General features: G+C 29.4%; 2 protein-coding genes across 2 annotated transcripts in view; both read right to left on the bottom strand.

The window, feature by feature from the left end:
- LOC123203270 (aluminum-activated malate transporter 2-like) overlaps window positions 1–22,294 on the bottom strand; it is a 31,417-nt gene that overhangs the window by 4,270 nt on the left and 4,853 nt on the right. The window lies entirely within an intron of this gene.
- LOC123199025 (aluminum-activated malate transporter 2-like) lies at window positions 19,654–21,646 on the bottom strand. Its single transcript, XM_044613824.1, has 6 exons — window positions 21,364–21,646; window positions 20,993–21,133; window positions 20,609–20,881; window positions 20,415–20,527; window positions 20,176–20,322; window positions 19,654–20,082 (listed from the first exon to the last, which is right to left on the bottom strand). Exons 1-6 carry the CDS (start codon window positions 21,644–21,646, stop codon window positions 19,654–19,656), a joined length of 1,386 nt encoding a protein of 461 aa, XP_044469759.1.

Below are 22,294 nucleotides of genomic sequence, written 5' to 3'. Positions count from 1 at the left end.
ATAACGCCTAATACATGCAATTTGGAGTGAAACTTAAGTGAAATTAACTTCTAGGGATTATAGAGTTATTTTCAGGAATTAGGGAATTAATATAGGGTTGGGACACTTAAAAAGAAAAAGAAGAAAAAAGCTATTTCATGAAATAAAATTAGGCCAAAGGACTTATTCTCAACCAAAGTATATTGTTTTCCCAAGTTTCCATCTTTTATTTTTGAAAATCCTAAACACCTACCTATGACGGTTAAAGTTAATGATTTTAAGAGCAAAATCATCATTTTATCTCTAATATTTAAAATAAACTAAAATTTAATCTCATTCTCCCACTCTAAACCTTTAAAACTAAAAGTTTTCTCCTAAGTCTAATTTTAAAAAATGACATTTCCCCCTTAAGGTTTAGTTTCCAGATCTTTGGTGTCAAATATGACATCATTACCAGTGACGAATATCTTTTGACACCTCTTCTCACTTCGACGACCAAGTTTCTCTCATTTGGAAGCTTGGACGATGTCGATCGACGTTGAAAAAAACTTTGAATTTTGTCGAGAAGATGAAGATGAGATTTGACGAAGATAAGAAAAATGAAACATCATCTTTCTATTGGGTTTAGAACTACTGGTCAAAGGAAGAGATGGTGAGGGAGCGAGCGCCAAAGGAAGAGAACGGAGATGTTGTCAGATAATGAAAAAAACCCTAGGGGGAAACTGCTACTTTTCAAAACTTGGCCTAAGGGAAAGATTTTTTTTTTTAAGGGTTTAGGGAGTGAAAAAAGATAAAATTTTAAATGTCCTCTGCTTAACAACTGTAACAAAATCTTACTTTCCTTGATTAAATTAGGCCAAACCCAGAGTTTATTGTATTTTTAAATTAGTATCTATTAACAATTAAAAACTCAAATATTCACTCATAAATTGTTAAAATTAATATAATAAGTTAAGTTATAAAGATAAAATTGTTATTTCACTTATAATATATTAAAAATAATAAAATATTAACTATTTCTCCCTAAGATTTAAAAAATTAATAATTTTTCCTTAGAATTAAACTTTAAAATGTTATATTTATACCCCTAGGGTTTATTTCTTTTCTCCCTTCATTTTCTGACATTGTTATCGGAAAAGAGAGAGTGATGTTCTTCATGTCTGACAAAGATGATGTTTTTTCGTATGAGGATGCGTAAGAAATGAGAGGGAGAGAGTGAAGCCAATCGGTGATGGTGCTGGAAAATGGAGGTAGAAAAGAAAAAAACTCTAAGGGGAGAAATATAACATTTAAAAGTTTAATCATGAGAGAAATTGTTAGTTTTCTAAGCGTAGGAGAAAAATAGATAATGTTAACTGATCTGTTAATTTTAACGTTCTTGGATAGTTGTTTGAGTTTTTAATAGTTAATGAGTATTAATTTGGGAATACAATAAACTTTGGGTGGGAACAAGTCCTTTGGCCATTAAATTAAATTCTTTTTTTGACTGCACCTTGTTAGTTACCATCAAATTTCCTAAGGGAGAAGAGCAACAAAAAACAATACTATTTGTATATATATTTATGTGTATCATTATATGATTAGATGTTATTTTATCTTTAATTCAAAATCACTAAATCATATGATGATATATATCAAATATATATTAATTTATGTGTTTAAAATAGATACGCATAATTTTATTTGAGCAACTAAACATTAATCAGTTTTTGCAAGACATTCTTCTAGGGGAGATTAATGAGCTGCTTTCAAGTTTTCTATCTTGGTTTTGGGAGCAGGCGAAGGACTTCTAAATTTAGAATTCAAAAGAGAAAATAATAGTTTTTAATCAAGGTTTGGTTTAAAAACATGTTTCACCGCTAGATATATAAATAGTATTTTTTATATAAAATTAAAATTTATTAAAAATAAACTAATAATATAAAAAATAAAATAATAATTTTTTTATTACTAATTTTCAAAAATATTTAAAAAAATCAACTTTCTATCATGTTGAAACATTTTATACATAACAATTTAACTCTTAAACTGTTTAAAAACTCACAAATCAATTTCTAAATTATTTTCAAACCTTCATATATTTTGAAACTACAATATGATTATAATAATTATAATATAACATTTATACCGATAAGTTATTGTTTTTTGTTTAATTTTTAAGGGCATGACTATCATTTTTTAAAACTATTGAAAGACAAACGATATTTCCAAATTTTTTAAAAGTCATTTGAAGTTTTTTTTGAATTTTCAATAACCCCTTAAAACTTACAAATAAGAAAAGAAGAAGAGACGTCAGAAGTGAAAGAAAATGGAATATAAGAGTTCTAATATAATTTAAATATTTAAAAAATTATCATTATTTTTTTGTTAATTTAGAATTATATGATAATTTTAAAAAATGAAATATTAGATAAAATAGTAATTTTATTTTTATAAAATAATAATTTTATTTTTTAATATTATTGTCTTATTAACCAAGTTTAATTTTAGGTGAGGGTTTGTTATTTATCTCAAGTATGATGGAACATTGTTTAAGAATAAACCTTGGGTGGGAAATTGCAAGTGGCTCAATTCATTAATTACACAAAGGCATCATTGCCCACTGAACGTGAGTTTGCTGAATCGTTGCAACTGAAATTAATTTTCAGAGGAAAAGACCCAAAAACCAGATATATTGATAATTTTATTTCATAAAAAACAACATATAAACCAAGATTTCATCAGAGAAATGAATTAATAACATGAATAGAAGATTATTGGTTTGGTATGTTGGTTTTGCTGTATTGGTCAACATTAAGAAATTTGTACTGTACTAATTTTTGTAATAATGCTGTCTCTTATGAAATTGCACTGCGCACGAGTGACGGCTCTCAATTTTGTGCGCTTGTATTCGGGATTAGTTCATAAGGAAGTAGCACGTGCACAACTATCCATTTTCTTTATTAAATATTTTAATACAATATTAAGGCCAAATAACTAGTTCCCACCCAAGGTTTGATGTAACTATTTTTTATCCGTTAATTAACAAGAATTTAAATATTTATCTGTCTATTAAATTTTATTATTACTGTAAGGAGTAAAATTGTTATTTAATAAAAATTTTTGAAAAAAATTATAAATTCATCATATTTCCCCCTAAGTTTAAAAATTAACAATTTTCTCCACATAAAATTTGAAAAATCAATATTTTTCCCTAGGGTTTTTTTTTCTGTTCAACCGTGATTGGTTGTCATCGATCGTTAGTCATCCTCTCCCTCAATGTGATCTCAGTCATTGACTGAGATCTCTGCGTCTTGCAACAAAAGACCGAGATATTAGTCTCGTTGTATGTTATCGGTGAGGGAAAGGGTGGCTAATGATAGTTAAAAATGGAGTGTGGCTGAGAGAGAAGCCAAGAGAGAGGGAAAACATTGTTGTCTCTAATCTTTAGTAGCATGCTAGAAAAACCTTTATCCATATTATCCATTACTAATCCCAATAGCAGCATGTTTGAGTGGGGAAAAATTTGTTATATTTTTAAACTCAAGGGAGAAATGTGATAAATTTTTAATTTTTAAAAATATTTTAATAAATGACAATTTTATCTTTGACATTAACAATGAAATTTAACAGATAAGTGAGTTTTTAGATTTTCGATAGTTAGCGGGGTGAAAAATGGGGCTTACGCTAAACCTTGGGTGGTACATAGTCATTTGGTCTAATATTAAATAATAAATTTAGTTAAGTTTGTAATTTACGACGAAAATGCAAAGTCAAAATAATCAAATGAAAACATTATAGATTTTTTGGGAAATCCGTGAGACATATGTGGCTGGTTCGACAAAAGCACTAGTTTTTTTTTTTTTTCCTTGGTTTTGACTCACAAATTAGTTTTGAAAATATAATTTCCAAATATGTCTAAGACATGTGTGGTAGGGATCACAAAATATTCAAATCAAACACATGATTGTTCATGTAAAAAGGTGAAAAATAGGCAAATAATAAGCATGTGAGATGTGATTTGAGAGCTTCAAAATGTTGTATTTCATGCTGGAACATGATATGCAAATAAAATCTAGTTGTTTCTAATGAACTTAAACAAAGAAAACAGAAAAGCCATTTCCCTTGTTTTGCTAAACATTCGTCGTAGAGAAAAGACACGCCTAGGACATGCAATTTGGAGTGAAACTTAAGTGAAATTAACTTCTAGGGATTATAGAGTTATTTTCAGGAATTAGGGAATTAATATAGGGTTGGGACACTTAAAAAGATAAGAAGAAAAAGGCTATTTTATGAAATAAATCATCATTTTATAATACTTAAAATAAACTAAAATTTAATCTTCTTCCCCCCTCTAAACCTTAAAAACTAAAAGTTTTCCTCTAAGTCTAATTTTAAAAAATGACATTTCCCTTTTAGGGTTTAGTTTCCAGATCTTTGGTGTCAAATCTATAGTCATTGCCAACGATGAATATCTCTCGACACCTCTTCTCGCTCCGATGACCAAGTTTCTCTCATTTGAAAGCTTGGACGACATCGATTGACGCAAAAAAAAAACTCTGAATTTTGTCGGGAAGATGAAGATGAGATTTGACGAAGATAAGAAAGATGAAACATCATCTTTTTGTTGGGTTTAGAACTACTGATCAGAGGGAGCGAACACCGAAGGAAGAGAATGGAGATGCTATCGAATAATGAAAAAAACCCTAAGAGGAAATTGTTACTTTTCAAAACTTGGCCTAAGGGAAAAATTATTTTTTTTTTTAAGGGTTTAGGGGTGAAAAGAGATAAAATTTTAAGCAATTAGAGTTTTGTTAACTTTAACTACCTATAAGTGGGTGTTTGAAATTTTTAAAGATAAGATGTAAAAATTTGCAAAATTAACATGCTTGGGGTGGGAATAAGTCCTTTGGCCAATAAAATTATAAGAATGCATGTGACTCAAAAGTAGACTTTGTAATGATGAGTCACTATGGAAGATCATTGTGCCTTGCCAATTGATCACTGATATAAGATGACATGCTTGCCAAATTGTACTCAAACATCAATTCAAAGATCAACACTATGAAAATAAGGAACTTTTTTCTTCTAATTTTGTGCTTTCAATGAAGAAAACTTGAAAAAATATGCAATTTTAAGCCTAAATACAATTCGCGAGATTTTAAAGTTCAGAATTTTTTTTAAAAGAATTTAGACTTAGGCTTTGAACTACTTATTAATAATAAGATATCATTAGAGTGTCTCCAAGTGGGCTTAATTCAAAGAAATACTTCAGTCCTAATAACCGACCAAAGTGCCCTATGAAACAGCCAGGCCTGGGTCAGATGTTATCCAAGGGTTAAGAAAATAGACCTTTCGTGTGAGGCCTAATACACCTTGTTGGAACCTAGAGTGGCTTTGAAATCATCGTGGGGGATATCAATAGCCGAAGAACTTGATGACTTATCAATTAATACCATTAATGCAAAAATAAATGATATATGCTAAAAATTATAGCGTGTTTTGAGTCAAATTGACTCGAGCTTATTTGCCAATTTAACTCAAACGAGTTTGAAATAAAGTCAATTTGGGCAAGCTAAAGGCTAAAGGTTTTGCATTGTCAAACTCGAATTTGAGAGGTGTTCAACTCGTAAAGCTCACGATTTGAGAAATGTTTGATTCAAAACAGTTAAAACAATGTCATTTTAATCAGTATGTATTCAAATGATATTGTTTTAATCAATTTTTGCTTTACTACACTATCAAATTGAGCTCAGTTCCAGCTTAATTCAATACTATAGTTAAACTCAAATTCAGTTTCTCTTAAACAAAACCGAAATCAAACTAGTTAAAGAAGAACAAAAACTTGAATTGATTCAACTCGAATCAAACCTTACCCAACTGGCAATGTTATATACATACATTTTGTAATACATAATTAAATATATAAATGATGTATTATTATGTAATCGAATATTATTTTATTCTTAATTTAAACTTGTTCAAAATATAAAAAGTGTATGTATATAGTTTTATTGTAGCCGAACTTTAATTATCATGCCTATTTAATGCAGTAATCCATAATATGATTTAGAACATTTGAATTAAGGAAGTGATCATTGTACCCAACTTATTCTATTAATAGACTCACTTCTTATTTAAAGAAAGCTGAAGGACTTATTCCCACCCAAAATTTATTGTACTCCTAAATTGATATCCTTCAACTATTGAAAACTTAACACCCACTTATGGATTGTTAAAATTAATTGAACTAGTTAAGTTTTAAAGATAAAATTGTTATTTAATATTAAAAATAATAAAATGTTATTTGTTTACTTTTTAGGCTTGGAAAACTAACAATTTTTCTCAGAAGAAAACTTTAAAATATTACATTTTCCCCTTTAGGGTTTTTTCCTCCTTCCCTTTTTATCCCCCTTTTTTAGTGTCTTCTTCTCATCTTCGTATCGAACAAAGACTTTTGATGATGAAATGATATCTTAGTCTTCTTTCAGTGATGAAGATGTTGTCTTCATCATTGGAAGAAATTCGTCTTCGTCACTGGACATTGTCTTCGTCCGATGATGAAGATGAGGAGAAGGTGTTGGAAAAAGAGAACAAAAGAGAAGAGAGGGAATTAACCTGTGACTGTGCTGCCAAAAAGGGAGGTAAAAAAAGAAAAAAAAAAACCTTAGGGAGAAAATGTAACATTTTAAAGTTTAATTTTTGGAGGAAATAGATAATGTTAACCGATGCCGTTAATTTTAACTATTTATGAATAGATGTTTGAGTTTTTAATAATTAAGGACTACCAATTTGGGAATGCAATGAACTTTGGATAGAAATAAGCCTTTTGGCCTTTAAAGAAAGGTAAAATTGTTTACCATGTTTATGAAAATGGGATTAGATTTAAGACAAGCAAATTTATGAGCAAAAGAATATATATAATTACAATATATAAGTAAACAAATTTGTAGCCTTGTGCTATGTACCATTTGTATCCAATCATTGGGACTCATATTTAAATTGTAACCATTGCAAAATTTCTTATTTGGCTTAAAATTTAATTTTTAACCATTGTAAAAAATTTTACAAAATTATATAATATTGACACCAACAACAATTGAACTGTGTTTTTTTAAAATTCATCCTATTCAACCATGGTTTAAAACAGTTTATGTAATACCCTCAGGTACGTTTCAGGGGTATTTATGTATTTTGACCATATTTTGAGATATTTCCAATTTTAAATATAGATATATATATTCACATGTATGTGTGTGTTTTTAGATATATATATGGATATATATAAAGTGAAAAAAAAAGAAAAAAAATGAGATAAAGATTATATATATAGAGAGAAACGTAAAAAAAGGCAACTTTCACCCTTTTTTCCATCATTCTCCCGTCTCTTCCATAAGGAGGCAGCTTTTCTCTTGCTTTTGCTGTGTTTCTTAAAGAAAAGTGGGTGATTTGGAAGGGTTTTGGAAAATAAATAAGGAAGGAAAATAAGAGGAAATACTTTGGGAGCCTTGGTAACCAAAAGATCTCTTCCTTTTCCCTTTACCTATGTTTATATATATATGGGACGCATGTTATATGAATATGTTAGTATGTTTTGGTGTTGATTTAATGTGATTTTGGTGATAAAGAAAGCCAAACAAGGAGGAGGGAGCCCACTTGCAAAGATTGACTTGAAACAAGGTAAAGGGTATCATCCTTAATATGTTGCATGTTTTGAGCTTTTGGTTTCTTGAATCCATGTTATAAATGATGATTTTGAAGTTGAGAAGTGTTGTTTTGCCATTTGGGGTATCTATGTGTGTGATTTTGTTGATGGCAGAGAGTTGGATAATATTTACAGTTTTACTTCTAAATTCGTCCTATGTTTTGGCTGCCTTATCTGATGAATCATGGGTGTTATTATAGCTTGTTGGAAAGCTCTTTGAATCCTCTTTTCAATGATATATATCTTGTATGAATTGGAGATTTTTTCGATTGTTAAATTGCCTGAACAACAAAACTGTCTTACCAATTAAACAGTGAAGACAGTTTTTTGCCACTGATTTCATCCCACGTTTTGACAGCCTTATCTGATGAATCACGAGTGCTATTATAGCTTGTTGGAAATATCTTTGAATCCTCTTTCCAATGATATATCTCTTGTATGAATTAGAGATCATTTAGATTGTTAAATATTATATGAACCAAAAGGACTACTTTACCAAATAAACAGTGAAGATAGTTTTTTGCCACTAATTTCATCCCACGTTTTGGCTGCCTTATTTGATGAATCATGAGTGCTATTATAACTTGTTGGAAATCTCTTTGAATCCTCTTTCCAATGATATATAGCTTGTATGAAATAGAGATCATTTGGACTATTAAATATTGTATGAACCAAAAGGACTATTTTACCAAATAAACAGTGAAGATAGTTTTTTGCCACTAACGTCATCTCACGTTTTGGCTATCTTATCTAATGAATTATGAGTGCTATTATAACATGTTGGAAAGCTTTTTGAATTCTCTTTTCAACGATATATAGCTTGTATGAATTAGAGACCGTTTGAGCTATTAAATTATATGAAAAAGAAGGTTGCCCTACCAAATAAATAGTTTTGTGAACAGTATTTCACAATTTTTGGAAAGAAAGAAAGAAAAAGAGAAAAAGGAAAGGAAGGAAGAAAGGAAAGAAAGGAGAGAAAAAAAAAGCAAGAAAAAGAATATGAGGCTCAAGATTCAGGGGTCATCCTAATAGTATGATCTGGTGGGTTATGAATAGATTTAGATGGAAGCAAGATTAGTAAGATATAAAACACGCATGCATGCTATGAACTATGAGGGGGCACTTTATACTACACAACCCGCAGTAGGGCACGTCCATAGTTGTACACGTCTATAGTAGGACATAGACTCTAATAGGGTCTGCTCATAGTAGAGTATGCCCGTAGTAAAGCTCAATTCAGATTTAAAAATAGTGTAGTAAGAGAAGGGAAAAGAGCTCAAGTTCAGAAAAGTGTCAAATCTCTATAGTCAGCTTCTTAAAAGTATCAAATAGACACCAGATAGGACAAAGTATGACCCAAATAGTAAAGAATGAACTAGATTATCTCCTCGATTTCTTATAGTGGTTATGATGTGAAGTTAAGTCTTGAGAGTGAGTTAGAATAGGAAAGGAGATAGTTACCTAATTCTTTCCCTTTACAAGTGATTGAGGTAGTTACGAGGCAGGGTCAAGTCAACGAAGATAGATTTGGCTAGAGCAGATTATCTCTGGTTTATATTATATATATACAGTCGCATGTTCTTGTTTATTTTTGACTTTTTTGAGATGATTGTACAGTTGTATATGATTACTCCATGTTTTCAGAGGCTTTTAGATGAGTTTTCATATGAGTATATACATCTTTTGTTTGCTTCTAGATTTTTAGTTTTCTTGGAGTCATTTCTAAACACTTTTAATGATGCGTTTATTTTAAAGTATTTTAAAAGAAATAAAATAGACGCTTCGGATATTAATTCGTAACATTTCTCTTTCGGTGGATAGTACTTCTAGGGAGGGATGTTACAAGTTTTATAACCTAAATAAGTTTAATACTTCAACTAGGATAAACTAAACTGTCATCTAGTCTCCATGGAATCAGCTTCGAGTATAAAACCATACGGTCTTAGTACCATGACAATACATGCACGAACTTTTACATTATATTAATTGAAAACAACTGTGACATTAAAATAAAAGTGTCTTATTAACAAGCTTTGACAAGAATAAGACTAAACTTAAAACATGTTTAGACTGACAATGACACGTTACATTAACGAAGTAAGAGTATCCCTAAGTTAACCTTCACTAGAAGAACCTCAGTGGCGAAGTTGATAGTTTTAGGGGAAAGCTACATTAGTTCCAAAAGCAACAGTTTTTATCAGCAATATAAGTGAGAATCAACTGAATCAACAACTATATAGACAAGCTTACATCTATATATTTAGGGATATTAAATTAGCTACCAAAAATGATATGTTCAAAACAAAAAAAGCCCAATTTTGAAGGAGCAAAACGAAAATACCTAGAAATCAAACTATTTAAGCGAAAATGCCCAACTTTTTTATAAAGTACCAAAAATCCCTTCATGTCTTTTATGCTTTCTTCACCTATTCAGATTTTCAGTTTCACTCACTATCCGACACTATAGGTTCAATCAGAAGGAAAAAAGCTCATGTTTTTAAGTTTAATTTGAAGAAAATCGGTTCGTAATATTGAGGTATTTATACGAATCTGAACCAAAAACTTAATTTATTTGTTTCAAATACTTATATAGGACTGTGCCATAAAATGAATGTTAAAAAATGTAGGGGTCATTTCGATATTAGACAATTTATGAGGGCATTGTTGGATATTATACAATGCATGGTGAAAGGATATGCTATAATGTGGGTTGAAATAGAATTTGCCAATATATATATGGTGTACATAGAGTTTTTTTTTAAATTTGGGGGGTTGAATGATAGTTTCCCAAGTTAGGTGTTATGTATGAAATAAGGGGTAAATTGATATTGATATTGATATTTAACAATGTGGGGGTAATGTGATATTTTATGCTTTGGGTAAATTAATAATAAAATTCATGTCAAATTAATCAATGGCAATGATAAAGATGTCAAGGGTCTTATTAACATTTCTAAATACGTTGAGGAATTTATTACAATTTTTTGTTACATATACCCTTTATAGAAGCACAAGGAGAAGAATAAAGTAATGGCAAGTATAAAATTGATATGTCATATTCACAGGCTTGTTGGATAAGAAATTAGACATTACATGCATTAAAGGGCACACCAGAAGAGTCATTTATGCTCTTACTATATTATTGCTATAATTTAAAGCATGTTAATATAGGTACTGGGACACATATATAAACAGACGAGTAGCAATTCTTTCAATACTTTTTCATGACATTGGGTTGTTGCATCCATGTATTCCAATGACACATTCGACTGGTTATTTGCATTGATATTACTTTTTTAAAGGGTCGATATTTGAGACATTTATTTCTTGTTGTTGCATTGGATGGTAATAATTAGATCTTCTCAATAACTTTTTGTATAGAAGGAAAAAAAGATCATCTAACTTGGTATTGGTTTTTGACAAAGCTTAAAGATTACATCGATGAAGTATTAGAGTTGGCAATTATTTTATATCAACATCACACTATCTACTTTGTAATGGCTAAGGTTTTTCCATATGTATACCATGGATATTGTTGCTATCACCTTCTCTATAACATGAGATCAAAGTATAAGTATAACTCAAAAGTCATGTGTTTGTATTGGAAAGTAATGAAGGCTTATACATAGACAAGTTTTAAGGTCATGATGAGAGCACTTGATGAGATGCCCCCTACAATGAGAGATAACCTACATGAGGTAGGGTATCATTGATAAAGCATGACACATTTTCTAGGGCACATGTATAACATAATGACAACCACTATTGTAAAGTCATTCAATGAACTTATCAGACACGGACAAGGTTTGCCCATCACGATAATGGTTGAGTTCATTTGAGACACCTTGTAAAAATGGTTTTTCAAGAGGAGAAATCATGCAAGTATGTATAGCTTTAATACTAATTATTTAACTGACCACACTTATTTACACTTATGATTATTTACTAATGGATATGTTGATGCTTTTTAATATTGCAAATGATTACACCCATTAGGTTACACTATGGATAAAAGAGAAGCCTGCCCACCATGTGTTAAAGTCTTTGAACTTAGACGTGTGTCCTATTACAAATGTTTAGTACCAAATGCCACTTTGCCGGTGAAAGACAATAGGCTACTAAAATTAAATTTTTACAGCTAATTTTTTAGTTAAAGTAATTATGTTTCCTTAACTAACTATTTAGTTATAAAATAGAGGTAAATTTAATATTTTGCAATTAATTTTTTAATTATAAATAATTTTGTTTTGACAACTAATTGTTTAGTTACAAAATAATTATATCATTTTGGTTATTTTAATAATTAAAATTTTAACTGTAAATATTCTTTTTGGCGATTGCAACGATAGTCACGAAATGTATAACTAAAATGAATTTTCTGTGAAAATAAATTTTAGTAGCAAGTAATAATATTTTGGCAACTAAGTTAATAGAAGCAAACTTAATATTTTGCAACTAATTTTTTAGTTATAAATAATTTTGTTTTGATAACTAAGTATTTAGTTGCAAAATAATTTCATTATTTTAGTTATTTTAGCAACTAAAATGTTTTTGATTGAGAACTATAATGTTAGTCGTGAAATATGTAATTAAAATTAATTTGTTATTTAATTACAAATAATTATATTTTGACCATTAAATGTTTAGCTATAAAATAGAGGTAAACTGCAACTAAATAACAATTTTATCCTTTTGGTTATTTTAACATATAAAATTTTAGTTGTAAATTTTTTTGTTTGCCAACTATATTGTTCATTGTGAAATGTGTAACTAAATACATATTTCAATAACTAAAATTTTAGTTGTAAATAAATTTATTCAACAACTATAACTTTAGTCGTAAAATATGGTTTACAAAATATATAATATATTTGTAGCAATTAAATAAAAAGTCATGTAAAATACAAAAAAAAAAAACTTAAAAACAACAATTTAACATTAAAAAAGTCTAGTTATGGAAGAAAATTAAAAGATGATTTATCATTGGTATTGAACCATTAATATGCATTTGATTATTAAGTTTTCAATATTATATTATGTCAATATATTCTTATGTTGTAATGATATTTATATTTAATTGATTAAACTACCATTTTTTATTATTATTTTTGTTCCATAATCATTGATATATTCTTTAAGCCTAAAATCAGGTCAACTCAATTTGAATTAGTTTTTGGTTTTGATTTGAATTGAATTTAGGTTAACATTTTAGTTTGATAGCTCAATTAGAGTTTGACTTGAATTCTCATTCAATAATATTGTTCATTTTATTAGTGACATTATTTATTTTTTTGGTGATGCTATTTATTCAATTAACGATATTATTTATCCTTTCAATAATATTATTCATGATACCGGTAATATTATTAATCCCTCCAATAACATTCCAACGACATCTCTTATCAGTTTGAATTTAGCTCGAATTTGATTTGATATTAAATATAATATTATTAATAAAATTAATAAATTGAATATAATATAATAATATTATTAACACATATTATATTAATATATATTTTTATAATTTAATACAATATATTATTATAATGTTATTATATTAAAAGGTTATTTTTACGTTAAAGAGGTCATTCTTATCATGGGTCACCTTTAACTTGACACATGCCTCGAGAATTCTTCTTCCTTGTGTTATGCCTATAGTCTAACACATCTCCAAGTTATTTCCTCTTGTGTCGCATCTTTAGTCTCATACATCTCCAAATTTTCTCTTTTCTGTCATACCTTCAACCTTAACATCTTTAATATTTCTTTTCTTGTGTTGCTTTAGCCTCTCCTCTTATGGTAAGTTGATCAATCTCATTCACTTTTAATAACTTCTTCTCATTTTCTTAGTTATATTCTTATTTCATTATAATAATTTCTTTATATGTCTTGTCAATTGGTCATAACACTTGATAAATTTGATAAACCATAGAATATTAGTTGAAACCCTAGGTTTATTGATAATTATGTTATATAATTATTGGTTGCATATTTGATGCTGGTTTGAGACTTTTACATTCATGTTTCTTTCACTTGATAGGTTGAGAAGAGGCGAATAGTCCAATCCCCATCCTTGTCCTTACAGGAAAAACCTTTTTCCATCTTCACCCTATTTTTGATATGGGGATAATAGGGAATCCTTATTCCCTCCCTATTGAAAAAATTTATCTCCCCTTTAACTCTCGTCTTCACATGGAAAATTCTCCTTCCTATCTTTGTTAGAATTTTAATGAAATAGTTATTAAGTGTTACGATATATTTGTAATAATTCAAAAATCCTAAGTGTAATGTGAAGATTTATTTACCCTTTCTAAATATAGGTAAAGAGACACCTTGATAAGTGGACAAGTTGAAGATTTATTTACCCTCATCCTTGATTATAGGGATTTTAGCCATCTTTGTCCTCGTGCTTGCTCCCATTAGGAATCCCCTCCCCATATAAGGAGGGGCAAGCCATAGACCAAGTTTAGAAGGTCGAATTGACATCCTTATTCTCGAATTTGTTTGAGTTCTCTGGGTGTTTTTCTGAAACGTCAAGAAAATCATGGTCTATTCCAATATGTTATAATTGATTAGAAAACACCTAATCCAATCCAAATATACTCATTTTTGTCTTTTTATATACGGTTTGCTAGGTCATAATCTATTTAACCTATTTTAGAAATAGGTTATGTCAAGTCATAACACTTGTTTAACTTGTTTATTTGCTTTTACATGAAATGATATGGTCAACATGTTTTCTACTTATACATGAGCTAAATTGACTAGAAAGTTATTTGATAAGGTTAATGGGTTGTTTTTGTGTTGTGTTTTTTTTTTTTTTTTTTCAAATTATGGGTTAAAAAGAATTTGAATATAATCTGAATTAGAATCATATCAAAAACACCTAATCGAAACATAACCCATTTTATAAATGGGTTGATGAGTCACAATTTGTTTGACTTATTTTAGAAACAAGTTATGTCGTATAAAACATTCTTTTTTTACATATTTACCTATTTTTACACAAAATGATATATTTTACATGTTTTTCACTTATACATGACCCAAATTAACTTGATTTGACATGTTTTAAAAACATAAAATGACATAACACTTATATGCAGGTCGTGTTTGAGTTATGAAGGATCAATCTAAGCATGACTTATTTTGCAAATGAGTTGACATGAACATAACACATTTGCTATTCATGTAAAAAATACCTAACCTAAACCTTTTTTTATATGTATTGTTAATTTTGCAAATTGCTAACATTTGGAGAAATTCAATTGTTTCAAAACTAAGTTTTGGTCTAGAATCTAAATATTGTTGGTTCCATTGGATCTCAATTGTGACATTATAAAGCACTATCTTTGTAGGAATGTAACAAATTAACATAATTAAATATAACTGTACTTCATCTCTAATCTTCTAACAAAACCCTGAAATAAAACCTAAACTAAAATCCTCAACTTATCAATTTCTAACTCTCATCTTATTTACAATATGTCATGCTTAAAACTCAAAATAAAACAAGAAAGATCATTACATCTTGGTGTTAAAATTAGTATTAAATTTAGATTGTGTTAATCCGTAATTCTGTAATGAGTGTGTAATGTTATGATGTTGGCTTATTGTTACTTTATTGTTATAGGTGTATAAATAGTGTAGTGTGTTATTCTAAGATGGTAGCAATGTGAAAACACCTATGAAAAACAATGAAAAGATGGGAGGATTTTATTCCCCAAGTTGCTTAATTATTTTCCTAGGTTGCAAAACTGTTATGAGTTTTTCAATTTGTTTTTGGTAATTACGGGTTATTTGACATTACATGATTAGTATTTTTTTTTTTTAATTTTCTTCATCATATTTTCTTATTTTTTCAACATATTATGTTATTTAAAATGAATTGTTCTTATATCTATTTTTCTAGTATAAGAATTATCAAAATGACACATGTGGTTATCAGGGTTGGATAAAGACAATGGACAACAGACAACAAAAGATGATAACACAGTGATTTATATTAGAGGAAAACCAAAAATGATGAAATCCAACCTAATATGATGTACAGGGAATTGGTTTGATTGTTGAGTCATCATCTATGCATTTACCCAAGACAAAATGATATCAAGATAGTTATGAGATGTAAATATGTAATAAATAAAATGCATTACCTTGTTAAGAGTAACGATGATGTTATGTGTTACATTTCCTTTTGCCAAAACAACACTAACTCATATAGTCCTTTATTTGTGACAATCGCTCCAAATTCTAAAAGACCATCTCCAATTCTTGCTTTTAGAGCACACATGTTGGACCCTTGTGTATTTTGAAAATCCAAAACTAAGAAAATGATTGTATAAGAAACTAGCAAAGTTTAAGGTATGACTTATGTCATGAACAAAATTAAAATGTAGGAAAAGTGTAAAGGAACACTCATGTTAAGAAAAAGAATGTTCGTCTCATTTCCTAAATTGTTTGTTTAATAAGGAACAACTTTGTTCCAGTAGTCAGATCCTATTCTATCATGTTTCAATATAGAGGATGTCCATTTCATACAAATTCACATTAAGAGTGAGACCATTCACAAGCACATTCAAGTTTTTACCCAATATTGAATTTAAAAAAAAAAAGTTTGAAAGTTGGAACATCCATTCAGGAAGTTGAAGACATGTTCCATAATATGTCAAGTTAAGAATATGTTGTTCAAGCAAGTCATTCACCTCTTCAGACATTTTTAAGAAAACATGAAGTCTAAGGCAAAATGCCTATTCCAAGTTTGGAACATCTATCCCTCAAGCAATCCTCAAGTTATTTCACAAAGGATGAGATTGTTTCATGAAGTTGTTACATATTCTAGACAAACCTCAAATTGTTTCAAGTTAGAGGATCACATGTACCACCGTTTACTAAGAGAATTCATTTCATAAATTTTGGAGCAACCATCTATATGAAATTCTTTTAGTGGGTTTATTCAGTGAATACATCTACAACGTGTACTCATATGTTACACTAAGTTGTAAATGAACAACTTTGACACATAAGATCTATCACCACTTTTTGATGCGATAATTCATATTATAATGGTTATCATTGTATTACTTGTGTTAGACAAGGTAATATCAAAACTACGAACGTTTAAAGAATAACCACCTAATGTATCAGTTGACATGCATTGAACACTCATACAATTCAACCATTCTAAAGAAGTTTATAAAAATTATGCAAACAATGTAAGATAAAGATTTTCTTTTTTATTAACTCAAAATATGCTTACATCAAGAAACACATTGGTAACGATTAGCTTTAGGATACTATCCCAATTAAGAGCTTGATTCGAATTTGTCTAGTATCAACTTAACAAAGAGCCTAAATAGACATAGACTATGTTGGATGAAGTCAATTTTTGGATATGACACATTTCTTGGTGAGAATTGTACGACATAGAGAATTAGAAAAAGAAAATGTGGTAGCAAGATCTAATGTTAAAGTAGTTCTAAGCAATGACTGAAGAAGTTTGTGAACTTTTTTGGTTGGAGATTATTTTGGAAGACTTGAAGATGAAATGAGACCTATTATGACAAAAGCATTGTAATCAATACCTAATACAATATTACTAAACAAGATACAGGGAAGTATATAGACATTTCATTAAAGAAAAGTTGAAAAGTGGACTAATGAGCACATTTTATATCTCAACAAGATGTCAAGTTCCAAATGTGCTTACAAAGGGATTAAGTAACACTGTATTTTATATAATTGTATCTAAATTGGAAACAAAAATGATTTATTCACTAGCTTGAGAAAGAGTGTGAAAATGAAGAAAGAATCAATCATAATCTATTAGGATTTATTTATTTCCATGTATGTATTAATTGACCTTAAACAAAGGGAATGCAAAATCATGTTTTTGACATATCCCTTCCTGAACAAGAAGAGGATTCCCTAATAAAGACAGAGAAATGATGGTTAAAATCTTTACAATCAGAGACGAGACAGTGACGTAGATGAATACATCTTCGACCTGACCATTTCTAGGCTCGTCCTCATTGTACATATTCCCTAAAACCCCTTATATATTAATTTATCTTTAAAAGTTTTGAATTATTACAAATATATCAAGACACTTAATAAATATTTTATTATTTTTCTAGCAAAGATGAGAGGGAAAAGTGTAAGAAATTTTCTTGGGGAGATGGGGAGGGAAAAGGAAGAGAAACTTTCCCCATAAGCATGCGAATGATAGAGTGAGGACGACAAAAGTTTTCCTCTACAAAGATGAGGATGGGGATTAAGGTATTTATCTCCTACTCGCTCCCATTGCCATCTCTACTTATATCTTCTTACAATTTCTTTCACTTGACAAGGGTGAAAATAACAAATGAATTTATGTGAAAAATTCGAAAAAATAAGGTTTGTTCCAATATTGATTCTATAAATTGTTAGCACAAATGAATGTTTAAAATAAATTTTTTTTACCACAAAATAGAAAATATTTTTTATGAAGTTATCACCAAAAAATATATTAAAGACAATTTGAGTCCAAATGTCTTCTTTTGAAATGTCGTATCTTTTTTATTATAGTAGTGGCTGCAGTCTCATATAATAGAGCTTAAGACTTGGTGAAAGATGGCAGTTTGCTATTGATTTGTTGCCATTGGCTACAACTGCCCTCAAGTTTGTTGTCCCTATTGCTATGGTTGCGCGAATTGGCGCCAATAGGGTTTCATCCTAGAAGAAACCTAAATTGTAAAGCTCTACTTTTAGGTTTTCAAACTTGTAGATGACTATAGGGTTTTGTTATATGCATCTATAGTAGGGTATGGGAAGAATCAGACGGTTAAAGTCCTTCTACAACTTCCAAGTATGCAACAATCAAAGAGTAATAAGGTCACTAATACTATTCAGTTTACTTCACTGGACATCTTAACGACATGGAGGCATTTCATACTTTTTAATAATCGTTGTACCACTTGTTCTTTTCAGCCTCTTAAGGGCGGATGATATTAATCCTTTTAAACTGGGAAATAAAAACATAAAAATGTTAAACATTAGAAAATACCTACTCAATCCTATCCCACCCAATAGACAGTTAAGGCCTACTTTAACCCTCACCCCTAAAGTACCCTTAAAGCCATATGTCCCATTAATATTTTACTTAGCAATTAAAAAAAAAAATCATTTTGATGTTCCATGGACCTTTTTTTAGGTTAAAATGAGTTCATTCCACACTTTTTTTTTTTTTTTTTACACTTTTAGGGTTTACTTGATATATAGTTTAGATATAGTTTTTGTGTGTTTTAAAATAAGGGTATAACAATATTATGAAAATGTATGTGCTGAAATAAGGGGAAATATTTATAGACATTAATTTTTTGTAGCAATCCGAAAAATCATTGAAAGTTATTTTAAGAGTTTTCTAAAATATGTTTAATATTTAAAAATTTTGAATTGTATTTAAGTTTTTTAAAATCATTTAATATTTGAGGAATTTAGTCAAAAGAACTTGAACTTAATCTAGCTTGATATATGAATGATGTATGTCGGCTATTACTGTAAAAAAATTGTCAAAAGGCTATTTGAAAAATTAACAAAGACTTCCATAACTCTAATTAGTAGCTTTTTTTACTTTTTTTCCTTTTTGGTAAGTAATTGTATATATTAGCAAAAAGAAAGAAAGGGTTTAAAGGAAAAGACCTAAAAACAACCTAGACTCCTCCCTTCCAATGAGAAGGATAGTTCATATTCTAAATAAGGTTAGAAAGACTAACACAACAAAAAAGTCAACAAAACAACATCGTCTTCTTTGAAGATTTATCATAGTTTCTATTATGATAGAGTTCAAGAGAAAGACAAAAATATCTATTCTCTAACTTCACAAGTGAAAGAGCATACCTAACCATCAGCAAAACGAAAACAAGAAATACTTGTTTTTCTATCAACTCTAATTAGTAGCTTGTTCTTAATTTAAATAAACAAAAAAGTATACTTTATCAAGAAAATTTTAATTATTCCACAAATGTTATATCTTCATGTTTTTCTATGGTCATTGTGGCAATTGATTGAATCGGGCCTTCTTTAGACGAACACGGTTGTTTTGGTGATACCTTTGCATCATCACAATTGAAATGTGCCATAGAGGCTAATTCATGGACAACTTCTGAAATGTTCTCAATTAATTGAACCACTTCCATTAAAATTGAAGCAATTGCAGCCAATGGTGTTATCTCTAAGAGATTAACTTCTTCCCACTGGTTAATTGTGAGTAGAGTTTTTAGGTTCTCGACAGCCTTTCTTAAATTGGCAATATCGGTATTGGATGACTTTGATTGAGTCATAGTTTTTGTTGCTAATGCTAACTCCTTCAAAGATTTGCCTGATTCTGTGCTGATCTTTATGCATGCCTCTTGAATTTTTTTCTGCAATTCTACAGAGGCCTGCAACAAGTGAAAAGTGTTATGTTATCTAATTTGCTAAAATAATTCTTTATCATGCAGGCCATATAAAATGAAGATAAGTTAGTCATGTACTTGGATTTTAGAGTGCTTAAGTTGACACTGAAGAGTTTCGATTTTGTAGGCACATTGTCGAGTTAGAGTGCCAATTTTCAAGTATTGTTTCCAAGGGTGACCAAACTTGAACCCACCATGACTTGGTTCCCATCTTGCTAATTGAGCCTGCAAATTAATATTAACAATTGAATTAGTGGAAAATCAATGTTTAATTTATTAGAAAGAAATGAAATAGACAAGGAGTTTCTCTTCTGCACCATGGTTTCTTCACTATTTTTTGAATCGAGAACGCTTTTATATCCATGAAGGAATGATTTATAATAGTCAGACTTCCCACATTCAAACTCTTCAAAGTATTCACCTCCAAACGCTGAATAATTTCCTTCACAAGTTTAAACTAAGAATAGAAAGAATATATAATAGAAAAAGTATTGCTTATTGTGTTTTGTACCTTCTAAAAATTTACCGAGCCTTTCGATGTTGTCACAGACAAGGTTGTGAAGTTCCTCTCCAACCCGAACTGGCCAAATACTGATACACACGATAATGGCAGTGCAACTGCCAATGATTATGGTTGATAGCCTTTGATGGGCCATGTGTAACACTTCATTATCTCGGTAGCCAGACACAGATATCAAAGAGAAGGTTAGTATGAAGGTACTCAATCCATAATCGCACCTTGCCTTCAAGGTAGGAAAGAATCTCATGAAAGTCACAGTTGAAGCTACATTAAGCCCCAAATCATAAATTGAGTTAATAGTTATAAATAAGTTACATTGGCTGAACAAGTTTGTGTTTTGATCTAAACATATTTATTTATTTATGTATATAATACCTATTATAAAGACAAATATTGCTATGAATATGGGCTCTCCTCTCCTTCCAGAAAGAGTAGCCATGCGATGAGCTCCAACTGCTAGAAAACCACCTGTCAATGTTGCTAACATCCTATTTACACCTTTTCCAAGTGTTGCTCCTGAAATACAAAAAAAAAGAAAGGACAAATTATATGCAGAATTTCTAAACAATACCATTAATCATTTGCATATATAATTCGGCTTATTGTGTTAATTATCTTTAAAGAATTCTTGGTATCAAAGATCTTCTTGTAACATACTTGCCAATTTCAGAATAAAGCTGGAGTTTCAACAATTTATTGAGTAATCCTTAAAAATTTTAAAGAGTATTGTTGATTAGAAACAATACCAACTGAAAATTCGAAGACAACCACGACAGTAAGAACAGCCCACATTGCATTAACACCTAAGCCATCATAGAGAGGTTGAAAGTAGTAGAACAATGAAACAAAGGTGAGAGCTAGTCCTACTTTTAAGGAATGAATTATCCTTCTTGGATCACCTTTGGCGACTTCCTGTGCTTTCTCTACAATGTTAAACACCTTAGTGCGGAACTTCTTTTGCAAGGACTTGAACAATTCGCAAACTCGACTGAGAAGTTTGTTATTGTTTTCTTGACTTGAAGATCCCATTGCAGGTTTAAGAAAAGTTGTTTTTCTAAAATAAAAAGAGAACAATCCCTATCTATGACTAGGAACTTTGCTTGTAAGTGAGAAATTATACGTGGCTAAATAAGGGTTTATGACTTTTGTTAGGTGTCTAAGAAGGGTGTTATTATCAATACATAATTAATGATCATAAATAACTTGGATGTAATATTTATTACAAAAGCTGTGCTAACAGATATCAATGGTTTATATTTAGTTAATAACTAGTTTTAGGTCAAATTTTTATGTACTTTGTCATGTTGAAAACCTATATATATAGCTATGTACACCTTATGTTTATTGCAGTGTTTTTAAAGTAGGACTAGTGATTAATTCAGTTATCTCATTGATTTATGTTTTAATCGGTCCAATCGATCGGTTCAAACTATTATCAAATTATAATATTTTTTTTATAAATAATATCAAAACAACAAATAGATTCTACATTTGAATAGAAAAATCAAAATAAAAAGCTTCAATAGTTTAAAAATTTACAAAAAAAAAATCAATCAAGATACCCAAATCTATAAAAATTAGAACATATCATTTATCTAATTTCAATGAAATAATTAGATTAAAAAAATGTCTCCATTTTTCTTCTTTTTTTAATTTTATTTTTTGTCTATATTTTCT

This window comes from Mangifera indica, chromosome 2, assembly GCF_011075055.1.
Source record: "Mangifera indica cultivar Alphonso chromosome 2, CATAS_Mindica_2.1, whole genome shotgun sequence".
In the NCBI taxonomy this organism is placed as follows: Eukaryota; Viridiplantae; Streptophyta; class Magnoliopsida; order Sapindales; family Anacardiaceae; genus Mangifera; species Mangifera indica.
This window is presented reverse-complemented; position numbering and strand designations above follow the sequence as displayed.